General features: G+C 39.3%; 1 protein-coding gene across 6 annotated transcripts in view; it reads right to left on the minus strand.

The window, feature by feature from the left end:
- Positions 1-14,337, minus strand: part of MAP2K5 (mitogen-activated protein kinase kinase 5) — a 273,345-nt gene that overhangs the window by 110,563 nt on the left and 148,445 nt on the right. For all 6 annotated transcript variants that reach the window (XM_030317858.1, XM_030317856.1, XM_030317857.1 and 3 more), the window contains 2 exons: positions 8,459-8,532; positions 7,444-7,494 (listed from right to left, as the gene is read on the minus strand). In XM_030317858.1, coding sequence (XP_030173718.1) covers positions 7,444-7,494; positions 8,459-8,532 — 125 coding nt within the window. The remainder of the gene's footprint in view (positions 1-7,443; positions 7,495-8,458; positions 8,533-14,337) is intronic.

The following is a 14,337-nucleotide window of genomic DNA, read 5'->3' on the forward strand; positions in this document are numbered from 1 at the left end:
CTGCCACGTAGCCAGTGCGTGGTCAAGGTATGCTGCCTTGAAGGAATGTAATACATGTTTAGTGCACATTTGGTTTTAAGCATGTGCCAATTATTAAGTCCCCTGAAGTGTTCTACTAATATAACTTCCCCAATATTACTGCTATTCATGCCCATGAAGAAACATCCAGCAAGCATGAAAATCCTAAAATCTTCTAGAACTCTTTATGTTATTTTATAAAAAAAAACAACAAACCTTTTTAATGTTTATTTTTGAGACAGAGAGAGAAAGTGTGAGTGGGGGAGGAGCAGAGAGAGACACACACAGAAGCTGAAGCAGGCTCCAGGCTCTGAGTTGTCAGCACAGAGTTTGACGTGGGGCTTGAACTCAGGAGCCGTGAGATCATGACCCGAGTCAAAGTTGGACGCTCAATCGACTGAACCACTCAGCCGCCCCTAGAACTCTTAAAGAAATAACCAAATGTTGCCGTCCTGTCTGTGTCTTCTCTCCTTACTTTCTCCTTTTCTTCATCCCACTAGCTGACAGTTATCAAAATATAGTACTTCATTCAGCGTACAGAATAAGCAAACAAAAGTTGCGCCCACATACAAAATATTTTGACAGGACCAACGATAAGATTAAATACATTCATAACATTTGCCCACTTAACTTTTTTTTTTTAAGCTTATTTTTATTTATTTGAGAGAGAGACAGAGAGCATGTGGGGGAGGGCGGAGAGGAAGACAGAATCCCAAGCAGGCTCCACACTGCCAGCACAGAGCCAGACACAGAAACTCACAAACCGTGAGATCGTGACCTGAGCAGAAACCAAGAGCCAGATGCTTAACCGACTGAGCCACCCAGGTGCCCCTGCCCATTGCACTTTCAAAACAAATGCAAACAGGAAGCTGAAAATAAAGCATACAAAAAAATTAAATTAAAAAAGAAAAAGAGAGGAAGTGATAATGGTCACAGATATCAGGTGGCAAATAGGAGAGCTCCTTAAGGAGTTCTCGCAATAAGCTAACAAAGCAAGATCACTGTTGTGGTGCTGTGCTCAAGCATGAATGCTTAGTGAGAGTTGGGAGCCAGCTCTACGGGTCTACCTGAAGAGCTGGTACAGTAGATACCGAGTGGGAAATGCGCCCAGGCCCCTGAAACTGACACAGCACAAGATAAGCCCCAATACATTTTGAATTTATGGAGCCAGGACTTGATGGCCTGAGGCTGCACGATTCAAATCTGTTCTTATACTTGAAGCCAAGGTGGTCTGCCCTGTTCTCTCCCCTCTAAAACAAAACAAAACCAACTACCAGGTACCACACTACTGACAGAAGATCTGTGATGGACATTTTGCAGTTAAAAATGGAAAGCTGGGTTACTTTCTGACATGGCAGCTGTCACCAGTGTGGAGAGCTAAATAATAGGAAAAACATGACTCCCTGTCTGAGGCACGTCTGTACTGAGGTTTAAGTGTAGGAGGAAAAGTCCTGGTCTATTCTTAACAAGAACAGTGGTGATGATATAAAAAGCAGATTTTATACAGGATCTGAAAGGGCAGTGGCTCCAAGCTGTACTCTCCACTCCTTCCAGCCACCCTCTGTGACTTGTTATTTACCCAGGACCCATATTTAGGTGACTCACTCTAGAACTATCTCTACACAATACCCCAGGACTTACTTGTCAAAATCAACAAGATATCAAGGTACATTCCTAATCTCTTCTGATAAAGAATTTCTGCTCAGGATTACACCACTCAGTAAATTAACAAAAGTATGCACAAATACTTTAGGTTAGTAAGCAATTGAAATACATATCACAAACAATAGGCATTTTTTAAATAGTTTTTTTAATGTTTATTTAATTTTGAGAGAGAGAGACAGAGAGAGAGAGAGAGAGAGAGAGAGAGAGAGAGAGAGAGAGAGAGAGAATGAGCAGGGGAGGGACAGAGAGAGAGAGATACAGAATCTGAATCAGGCTCCAGACACTGAACTGTCAGCACAGAGCCTGATGCATGGCTCAGACTCGTAAACCGCAAGATCGTGACCTGAGCCAAAGTCAGATGCTTAACCGACTGAGACACCCAGGTGCCCCGGGGGGGATTGTTTTTTAAGCTGGCAAGATCCCTGTGAATAGTACAGCCTATTGGTTACCCAAGAGTCTGGAGTGGGACGGTTCTAACTCAATCCTATCTTCCAGTTCATAAATTCTCTCTTCTGCTATATCCAATATACTAGCAAGTAGTGAGTTTTTAAATTTTAATCTAGAAGTTTTGAGATTTTATCCACTCTACCGTGTCACTTTTAAAACTTGTGATTTGAAGTCTGTATCTGTTGCTCCTGCTGGTTCTTTTTCATATTGCCTTGTTTCCTTGTGCACCTGGTTTTTTGTTCACTACTTGCTAGTTTTTGCTCTTGAAAAAATTTGAGAGATTCTCTGAGGCTTAAGGAAGATGTGCCCACCTTAAACCAACTTCTTAGCATGAAGCTCCTTTTCCAACTCAAGTCATGAATACAAACAGTCAGACTGCAAATCTGTGTTAGTCTAAGGCCACAACTCTCCCCCTTCTCCTTTTCCCCCGGCTTTTCTGCTTGGCTCTGAGAAGCCTTCTCTTCTCGGGGAGGAGGAGCAGCTCTGGCTCTGGTTTGCTCTTACACTGAGAGTGAGCCCTTCAGGCTTCCAAGATGATATGGAGAAGATCTCCACGGAGACCTTCTGCGTTAGGAGGATGCCCACATCATTGATAGCGGTGGTACAGGCAGATGGCTATACCTACTTCGTCAGGAAGAATGAGCTTTGGTGTGCCAGATATTCCGCTTTCCTCTCTATTGCAGGAGTCCACCTAAAAATTGTTCTAGGAGATTCCCATTGTCTTTTTAGCTCTTCAAAGCATTTGCGATGGTTTTTAAAGTATTTTACCTAGCATTTTTCAACAGAAGAGTTGGTGCGAATAACCTAACCTGCTGTCACTAGAAACTAGAAACTGGTGTCCTAATTAAATCTTAACTCTCACTACTTGGCTAACTCTGAGATCCTGGGCTAAAGTTATTCCACCTTTGGTTACCTTATCTGTAAAATGAAGACAATGATAATATGTATGCTTCATGGGGTTGTGTGAAGATTAAATGAATCCATGCAATGTACTGGATTCGATACCTGTCACATGGTGAATGTGACTTCTACAAGTTCCACCTCTGAACATGCCTGTAAATTGTTAGCAGTATTATTTTTTAATGACTTAGGACCTTAAGAAAGCTGCCCTTTTTCCTAGTTATCATTTTCTTACACCATACACTTTAGATTATAGAAGAACGAACTGAGATAGCACATGCAGGGCTAGTTCTTTGAGTTATTTTCTTTTCAATATCTGAGCAGCCTCGCTGACTGTATTTGAGTAATCTGGGGGCCTTCTATGCCTTATAATGCACGTAGGACACTTAACCTAAGAAGTTAAACACTCTGTTTGTAATCCGCGAAAAGTCGTCTTTGGAAGGCAGCTTTCATGAATGAACTCATTCGTTTCGCAGGGTGTGAAGGCCTGGATACAGAGAATGAGCAGAATAAACACTGCCCCTCTGGAGATCGCAGTCTAGATCGGGAGAGACCAACAAAATCTGGACAGAGTGAGGGGCACAGCAGTTAAAAGTACAGTCCCTGTGAGTACTTAGGTTTGAACCCTGGTTCTGCCACTCATTAAATGTATGAACTTGAGTAAGTTACTCAACTTCTCTATCCCTGTTTTTCACCTGTACAATGAGAATGATATTATTTACCTGATAGGGTTGTTGTAAGGATCTAAAGCATTAGTATACGTAAGAGTTTAAAAGAGTGACTGGCACATGCAGCTAAATACTAGCTCTTATTATTTGTCATTACCACTGTATGAATATAAAGTAAGAAAAATGGATGTAAGGGTATGATACTAGCTCATCTCTAACTGTATATTCTCACAACTTATAATTTGTCCTCTACCGCACTTCCTGTCCCCAACTATGTCCCCTTACCTTCTATTTCTAATGTCTCAGCTCAACCCTCCACAGTGATCTCTTCTATAAGTACCCTTTCACATACTGCTTTACATCAAATTTGTACACTGTATGACTTTTTACTCTCTAAATGTATATTTGATACAACATAAGTCTTTATTACATCACACATAATGTGGCCACACATAATGCCACACTTCTATTCTTGCCCACATCGTAGGTAGATTTGAGTGGTTCCACCACAACCTGGCTGATGGCATGAAAGTGCTCAGTAAATACTGGTTGATTAACTCAAGGTACTCAGTTTCAGATACAGCTTTCACTGGCATAGACCAGAGGCTGGCAAATTTTTCCTGTATGTGACCAGAGAGGAAATATTTCTCCCTCTGTAGGCCATATGGTCTCTGTTGCAACTGTCACAGGGACTCCACTCTGCCACTGCAGTGCTGAAGCAGCCACAGACAACCCCAAGCAAAAGGTCGTGGCCATGTCCCAATATAACTTTTGTTTCTTAGCCAATTTGTTTTAGTTTGAAATACTTATGGATTCACAAGTTGAAAAAATATATACAGGGAAGTTGTGCACACTCACCCAGGTTCCCCCAATAGTTTTATAGTACAGTATCATGGTGTATCAGGCAGGGATTAATACCCAGAACAGAATAAAAAAATGTTATTTCCATCTTTCCCCACTCCCAACCTCTAATCTCACACCAATTAGGTAAGTACGTGGTCAACGAGAGCCTCCTGAGTTATCAGGCTATCACTCTTTGTTTTATAGGTATCTTATGCTTTTTACAGCTTGAACCAGAAAGCTGATGACTAGAATTCACTCACCCAAGAAGCAAAGCAATTTTAGCTCTGCCAACCTTAGCTAACATTTCATAATTTTAATCCTCACATATTCAATTAATAGATGGATGCATCACACTCATCCATAAAGCAAGAGGAAAAAAGGTAATTTCTTTAATGTACACCTGGGAAAGACGACTGTAATCTAGATTTGTACATTCAAACATAACGCAATTTAATTATTAGAGCAATTTAAAGCTACTAAAAACATGACAGGTAGAAAACATGGTGCGTAGATGAGAAGTTGTTTCTTTTCTTTATTTTAGAAAGAGGGAGTGAGCGTGAGCAAGGGAGAAAAGCAGAGAGAGACAGAGAAGAGAGAATCATTAAAAAAAATTTTTTTTTATGTTTATTCATTTTTGAAAGACAGACAGAGACAGAGCACAAGCAGGGGTGGGGCGGTGAGAAAGGGGGACACAGAATCAAAAGCGGGCTCCAGGCTCTGAGCTGTCAGCACCAGGGCCCGATGTGGGGCTTGAACTCATGAAGCACGAGATCATGACCTGAGCCGAAGTCGGATGCTCAACCGACTGAGCCACCCAGGCGCCCCGAGAAAAGAGAATCTTAAGCAGGCTCCATGCTCAGTGTGGAGCCTGACAAAAGGCTTGATCCCACCACCGTGGGATCATGACCTGAGCTGAAACCAAGTCAGACACTCAACCGACTAAGCCATCCAGGTGCCCCAAAAAGTTGTTTCATTTATAATTTTATTCATTAAAAAAAAATTTTTTTTAACATTGATTCTTGAGAGAGAGAGAGAACTGAGTAGGGGAAGAGCAGAGAGAAAGGGAGACAGAGACTCTGAAGTGGGCTCTGCAATGTCAGTGCAAAGCCTGACATGGGGCTTGAACCACAAACTGTGAGACCATGACCTGAGCCAAAGTTGGATGCTCAACCAACAGAGCCACCCAGGTGCCCCTATTCATTTTTTTTTTTTTTTTTAACCACAGCATTCCATATTCTTTCAAAGACTGAAACTATGGGATCTGGTAGGGACTTATTAATGGTTTGGGTTTTTTTTTTTTTTAAAGTTTATTTATTTTGAGAGAGAGAGAGAGAGAGCAAGCACGAGCAGGGGAGGGGCAGAGAGAGGAGGGGTGGGGAGAGAAATCCCAAGCAGGCTCTGCACTGTCAACAGAGTCTGATGTGGGACTCAAATCCACAAACCGCATGATCAGGACCTGAGCTGAAATCAAGAGTCGGACGCTTAACTGACTGAGCCACCCAGGTGCCCCAGGATTTATTAATTGTAAAGGTGGCTCACCAATCTCAGATAACCTGGTAGAGCCAAGAGGGTGATTATGTTTTATGAAAACAGATACGATGACTTCAGGGGTTAATTTTTTTTTTCACATTACTTAGAAAAATGAGAAAGAATGAATTTTCTTTAAAAACCAGGCAGAACAAACATTAACTATTCTGGTATTTCAATATAAAAAAAATGGTTTGCACTGTTCTGAGAAGAAGATTCAGAGTGACATCTTTTTATTATCAAGATAATATATGAACTGAGAGTAAGATCCAGGTTTCCATCCAACTAATGTGTTTAACGTCATATAAAGACCATGGGGTTGGGGCACCTGGGTGGCTCAGTCGGTTAAGCGTCCGACTTCAGCTCAGGTCATCATCTCAAGGCTCGTGGATTCGAGCCCCGTCTCGGGCTCTGCACTGACAGCTTAGAGCCTGGAGCCTGCTTCAGATTCTGTGTCTTTCTCTCTCTCTCTGTTCCTCCCCCACTTGCATTCTGTCTCTCTCTCTCTCTCAAAAATAAACATTAAAAAAAAAAAAAACAACTATGGGAAGTAAAACAGACTAAATAAATCTAGAATCCTCATTAAAAAAAAAATGACCTTAAGGTGTTAAAACAAAACTTGGCTCCAAAATGATACTAGATAACCTTCCTGCTTGTCTCTCCCAATCACCCACTCTTGAAATGATTGTGGAAATTAATTATAGCATTTGTGCCCCCCAAACTTCCCTTAGTTAAAAGGTAGGAAAAAGGAAAAGGTCTAAGTCAAGTCCAGCTTGGGTCTTTGAAACAGCTCTATGCTTCTAATTTTTATACTTGGTAAATTTATTTTAGAAGAGTTAATAAATTATCTTATGACAGGAATGAACCCAACAAGTAAACAGAATAAGTAAACAGGTGTATAAGTTCGAAAAAGAATTTCCTGCTAAACCTTTACATTCAGAGATCCATAAGTAAGAGCTGATCACATCAATAATTTAATTCTGATCTAGTGACAAAGCATGTTTGTATTTCTGGAAAAAACAGCCAATCTTATTGACTGACATTTTGGGATACTTGAGGGTTAATTAAATAAGCAATGTGGCAAAGCGGCCAATGTGCTGTAAGGTGCAATTTTTCTGTAGGATTAAACTTCAAAACTCAGCAATTTCACCCTCGAACCAACTAGTTAAGTCAACTAAGCAGATAAGTTGGTAGCTCCTGGATAAAATCTAATGCCTTTTAGAAAGACTTAAAAATCAGATCATGACTGGATTGACTTTGTAATTTATGATCTGTTAGGATAAAGCTGTGGAATTAATTCAAGAATTCTACATTACCAAGTACATAAAGATAAAGATGTTGGTTTTAAATGTTATTTTTGCATAAGTTTACTTACCGCCATATAAGCATTTGTTCCAACATACGTCTTGGCTATAGAATTCACCAGCTATGAGACAAAACAGTCTGTTAGAACAATATAAAGATAATGTGGAAATAAAATGGGCAATTATTCCTCATTTAACCTACAATCATCATTTCTATAAATCAACTAAAAATTATGTAAAAGGGAACAAATTTATCTACAAAGGCATTAAAAATGATTAAATCTCTCTTTTCTTTTGAATGTGATTTCCAATTTAAACAAGCACAGCATTACAGTTTATAGCAGATAACCTTAAACAATTCACTTAAGCAGGATGCTTATCGCTTTAGTACCCCAAACCCGCCTGATATAAAAAGTCAATTTGAAGTAGAATTTGAACACACTCATTTTTCAGTCAGATGGCTCAAGATGTGAATGGCGCCCATGCATTGCTAGAATGAAACGGGCACTAAATACGCTGGAGGGATAACAGACTTTGACAACTCATAATACAACGATGACCTTCGCTTTGGTCTTCGTGTTTGGCTGGGAGTAAAGGTGGCTGCAATTCAAATCAACATCACAGCACGCTCGTGGGTCACTATCACCGGGGTTCTCAGGGGAGGCCCAAAATGGAAATTAATTAAAATTTGTGCTGCACATTGTAATGGCCCTCCACCATTGTTCCTCCCAATATTAATTTTTATTGTGGGCCAGTTGGGCTCCCCAGGCACAGCTCCCACTCTGCCCTCCCTTTTGTCTGGTCAAAACGCTTTCATATCAAAGCTGCATCTCAATGAAGTTTGCTATTCGTAAGTAGTAATTACAATATCAGCAGTTTTTACTGTCATTAAACAATGAACAATCATATTCTGATGAAGGAAACTCGCTCGGAGATTAAAAATGAATAACACGCTCCCAGCCGAGGAGAAGATGCAGAGTTCTGTTTGTCTGGCAGCGAGGTGATTTTTCAATCCGAAGAGTGGACTGAAAATAAAAAGTGAATGTTGCAGACAGGAGAGCAGATTGGGAGGAAAAAGAGACCTACCTGAGTGCTAACTCCAAAATCACACAGCTTGACCTGTCCTCTTGTGTTTACTAGCATATTGGAGGGCTTCACATCTAGAAGGGGACCAAAACAGTCCATATAACTAAGTCTGTATCTACAGTGCACGTTTAAAAAAAGCACACATGCACACCATACCATATTGCAGAAATGACATCATCTGTTCAACCCGGAATTCTAATCACAAATTTAATGCAAAGCATTTTATCTGGAGGCAAAATGTAAGGTCCTAACTCCTTCACTTCCAACCATTTCTGGTTTCTATGGAAGCAAGGGTTTATTTCAAGTGAAAGTCAAATAAAACCTTGGCTTCCAACAACAGTAAATACATCCATCATCCTATCCCCAGGCTTTCAGGAAAAGTAGGTAGATAAGAAAATGTAATCTTGCAAAGAATTTGCACAAAAAGGTTTGGCTTTGCTGTTGATGTGAAACTACTCCTCCCATCTAAGAAGCAGTAAGGCCAACGGGAAGCCAATGAGAAAAAAAATCATTCATATGTTGCTGGTAACAGGACATATCTATATGAAACAATGACAAAATGAATGCACTATTGCTATCTCCTGGTTTTATGTGACAAATGCTACTTCAGATAACACTCAGAAATTGGTCTAAAGGCGAGGGTAGATGTGTGTGCATATATGCACTTACTGATCATGGTTTCATTTCTCCTTCTCTCCCCTTACATCACTTTTGACTGCTGTTATAGTTAACAAAAGAATTGACATAGCTTTTGCCAAGGCAGTCAGTTGCTAAATAATAACACAAAGGGTTTCTGTGAAGCATTGTCAGTGACAACAATGAGCCATTTCAGGAATTCCGGGAGCCCACAAAAACCATCCAAGCAGGATAAGAGCACACCACTGTTGACGGTACAGAATAGCACCTGCTTCAACATTTCATCTTCAACTGCAAAAGTGGTCTGGAACAGACAACTTGTTATATTTAATACAGCATACAACCTGCATTACCCCAAAACTGAACAAGAGACTCAACTTTTTATGTAACATTTTTAAAAGACATGTGAGTATTCTCACCCCAAGCCTTCACTTTGCAAAAGAGTACCCTAACAAAGTATCCTGTCAACAGTAGGTACTTAATCCAAACTTCAAGTTCAAACTCAGTAAACAATTACTGAACTCTACTTCCTATGTGACAGGCAATGTGCCAGGCACTTTCTCATACATGTGCTCATTTGGTGTCACCTGGCTGACACTAGAATGTAAATGGCATGAAGGCAGGGACTTTGTTTCTTTTACTGACTACTGTATTCCCAGCCCCTAGAAGAGTTTCAGGCATATAGCAAGTGCTTAATAAATACTTGTTGAATGGATGAGAGAATAAACGAATGGAAACCATAAACACAAAGCATTATTTTATGCTGATGATTCTATTTCAGTGATCAGGGTTAGCTATAGAACATGTCTCTGTCGCATGACCTTCATACAAGACATACTATGTATTATCTTTAGGGGCACTCTCTCTATGAAAACAAGTTAGCATGCCTACGGCTGGTATAGGTTCTTTTCCCAACTAGTCTTTCTGCCTCCAACCTTCCTCAGTTTGAACATAAATCTTATACACCATCATATTAAATATCCACTTTTACTACATCATTTCTCTTCTTGGTGAGGAAGTAAAATATTCCCTGACCTCCCCCGCCAACCTGAATGTGAACTCCTAGTTAGCACAATACATACACATTACAGCACCATTAGACATTCAATAAATGTTTGGTGAACTGAAAGAAATGTTAGACTCCACATATGCGGGTCTTATTTTCCAAATCCAATTCTCATTACAGGCACTCAACTTAGAATATTTTTCTTTTGGACAACCTACTCTTTTATATATTGACATCTTTAAACCCCTCTTAAGCTGCCACATCAGATGGAGACAGTTAATGAACAAATATTTTGAGCTCCTGGAAGATGGAGCTGCCTGGAAATCATGAGGTATGCCAAAATTAACAAATCTTTAGCTTTAATCAGATACACTTTTGACTTAAGTGGATCAATAGAGAGAGAAACAATAAAACAAGAGAACTGCTAGATTATACTCTAAAAGGCAGGTGTAAATAAGAACTTCATTGCATTTTTCAGCTAAGGACATCATTTTAAACTTACATGCCAGCCTGCTCTATGACTTTTGCACATTCACCTCTCAGCCTAGTTCTCAGGAACACTTTATATGTGAAAGCAGTAAACACCAGTCATCCTCATGTCAAGCTTTGTACTCTACCTGACCAGTTTAATCATTAACTCGATAGAAACAAAACCCTCCATCACCAAGCCTTTGTTCATGCTGCGTGTTCCCCTCTCCCTTCCGCTCCGAAGTTGAGAAATGCTTCCTCGATATGTCCTGACTGAATCTTGCCCATATTTCAACTCAAGAACCCTCTCTCCCTGTTGCCTTAACTACTCAGACAACAAAGTCATGGCTTCCTCTGAACTGCTAACGCATTTACTGTCTGTGCCATTTGTTTGGAACTAAGCATGTGACACTGTTTGACTAGTAGTTATTTACCATATTTACTGGTGGAGGTGTCACCACCCCAAGTAATAAGTTCACAGGGTAGGAAAATGCTTCACACATCCTTGTGTGCATCCCTTCCGACAACAGTGTCTTGATCACTGGTTAATGGCTTGTTAAACAATATACTAAATTTGCTAAGTACTCCCCTCACACTAATATCTGGAGACATCACTTGAACATAACAGACTCCTTTAAACAAAACCAATGGATGTAGGCTAGGAGGCAGAGGATCTGTGTTTTGGTCTTTCTGGCCCTGCCACAAACTTGGCATGTGAATTTCACCAGGCAGGTGACGTTTTAATTTCTACCACTACAGGGAAATAGTAATAGCCATTCTGCCAATCTTAAAGAACTGTGGGGACTGGATGAGATAATAAATAAACTGCTCCCCCCACCCACAGGAATGTAAAACTGCTTTTAAACTGTCAAATATTCCATAAATACAAGGTACTATTATCCATTGGTAATCAACCGAACTGTTATACAACAACAAGTGGGGTATTTTGACATATTTAGGAAATAGCTTGTTGTTACTGCAGCAAGTTTTACCTGTATTTGAGTAAATGCTAGCTGAAAGAAGGTAATTCCCAAAGTGTAGTAAGTAGAACTATAAAACCAATTTAATGTTTATGAGGATGCATTCTGGCCAGATCATGCGCACACATTCTTCAACAAGGCTACTGGTCTCTCTGTATTTGTGCTTGCCTATTACAGTCTGTGTTAAACACAGCAACTAAAGTGATCCATTTATTATTTTTTAAATTAAAAAACAATTTTTAATGACACTTTTAAAACTAAATCACCCCATGTCACTTCTCTGCCTAAAACCTAAAAGGGCTTCCTACCTCAACACAAAACATGGCCCTACAATCCTCATGATAGTCTCTGAGGCTGTCTCTGAGCTGGTCCCCGCTAACCCTGTGCTCACACCCTTCCTATTCCTCTCTCTGCCCAAGCTGCTTCCTTTCACTGGCCTCCTTGCTAGACCTGTTCCTGCTTTGGGGCTCTATCTCCCTGGAATACTCTGATCCCATACATATATATGCGCAGAGCTTGCTCCTTCATTTCCTTTAGGTTTTTAACTCATATGTAAAGAAACCTTCCCCAGTCACCCGGTATGAACAGCAATCCCTTCCCACCCCAGACATATATGTAAATCTGTTTCTCAGTCCCTCCATCTCGAAGGGAACCTACACAAACACAGAGAGTAGATGTTTGATCACTACTATACCTAGGATGGTGTCTGGTACTGACAAGAAATGATAGTTGTTGAACAAATGGTGAATGAATGATATCGCTACTAAACAGATGGACAAACGTGCCCATCCAGAGAACTTGGCCTGAGAAGGAGCTAATCTTTTCCCACCTAATGGCATATACATTTCACTACTAATGAATACATTTTTAAATGACATTTTTCATTCTGGAAAGAATCCACAGTTGTTCAAAAACAGTTATTCAACAAGTATTGACTGACACCTTAACAAGTGCCTGATATGGTAAATGATGTGGAGAGAAAATGAGTCAGACCCTATCTCTGCCCTTCAGGCCACTGCAGACTGAAGACCTGTTGGTATATTCTTTTACCAAAATAGAGCACATGAGATTTCAGGAAAACCACACTGCTTATGTGTAATCTAAATGGGATTCTCCTCCTGAACAACTGATGTGCTTCCTATGATAAAAACAATGAGAATTATATAACTAAAGAGCTCCCAAGCTTGGCTGTGCATAAAACCCCCCACAAAACTGAAAAAACAAACAAACAAACAAACCCACAAACAAACCACAAAATTCCAAAACCAACTTTTTTGAGTTTCACCTCAGATCTACTGAATCAGAAATCAATCTAACACAGCCTGGTCTTCAGACCAGCATTTAGAAAAGACTAACATAACCTGCTATATTGCTTCCAACTTATCTGCTATACAGTTAAGAATATCTGAAGAGAAATTTCTTCTCTACTTTTAAAAATCGATTTTTTTCATTAAAAAAACAATTTTATTGCAATCATTTTGAACTCTGAGTGTGACAAATGTAAACATCCATGTATCCACACCACAATCAAGATATGAAACATTTATGTCACCCCAAAAAGTTCCCTGAGCCCCTTTATAGTCAACTCCTCTCTGACCCCTGGCAACCATTGACTGGTTACTGTTGTTACAGTTTTGCCTTTTCTACATACATTATAAATCCCATAATATGTTGGTTACTGTTTAGATGGTATATCTGTCATTAGCATTCAAAGTTGATATGCTGCAGACAGTACACAGTTGGGTCTTGCTTTTTTAACTACGTGACAATTTGTGCTTTTAATTGGAAAATTTAGACCATTTACATTTAATGTAATTATTGATATGGTTGAGTTCAACCTTACCATCTCACTATTTGTCCCATCTGTTCTTAGTTTCTTTTTTACTTGTCTCCTTGTTTTTTTTTTTGGATTGTGTGTGTGTGTGTGTGTGTGTGTGTGTGTGTGTGTGTGTGTAAAATGAATCCACTGATCTCTACCATGGGCTTATAAGCCAGAGGCTGGCAACCTTTTCTATAAAAAAACATATTTCAGGCTTTGAAGGCCATATGGTTTTTGTTATAACTACTCAATTTTGCTGTAGTGTAAAAGCAATCATAGGCAAAACATAAACTAATGGGCATGCCTGTGTTGCAATAAAATTTTGTTTATAAAAACAGGCAGTGAGCCAAATAGCCTGCAGGCTAAAGTTTGCCAGCCCCTGTTTGAAGCTTTTTTTTTTTTTTTACAGCTGCTCTAGAATTTGCAGAATGTTTAACTTCTCACAGTATACTTTCAAGTAATATTTGGATATTTCATTTATAATGTAAGAACTTACAACAATACACTTTTTTTCCTTCCATCCTTTGTGTACTGTTACATATCTTTTTTCTACATATGTTATACGCTCCACAATATACTCTTTATTTTTGCTTTAATCTTTTAAAGACATTTAGAATTGATAAAAAAAAAAGTCTTTTATAATATCTACATGTTTACCATTTCTAATGCTATTTATTACTTTATGTAGGCCTAATCATGTATTTGATACCATTTGTGTTCTGCCTCAATAACTTCAACATTTTTTTATAATGTTGGTCTACTGGCAATAAATAAAAAATTTTCTCTTCTTTGTTTGCCTAGAGAAGTCTTATTTGTTAATTTTGAAATGTATATTTAGTAAGCAGAACTCTGGATTGATAGGGTTCGCATCCCTAAACATTTTCAGGCTGTCCTTCCATTATCTTCTGGTTTGCATAGCTTCAGACAAGAAGTCTGCTGTCATTCTTATTTTATTTTATTTTTGTTCTAC

Source organism: Lynx canadensis, chromosome B3, assembly GCF_007474595.2.
Source record: "Lynx canadensis isolate LIC74 chromosome B3, mLynCan4.pri.v2, whole genome shotgun sequence".
NCBI lineage: Eukaryota > Metazoa > Chordata > Mammalia > Carnivora > Felidae > Lynx > Lynx canadensis.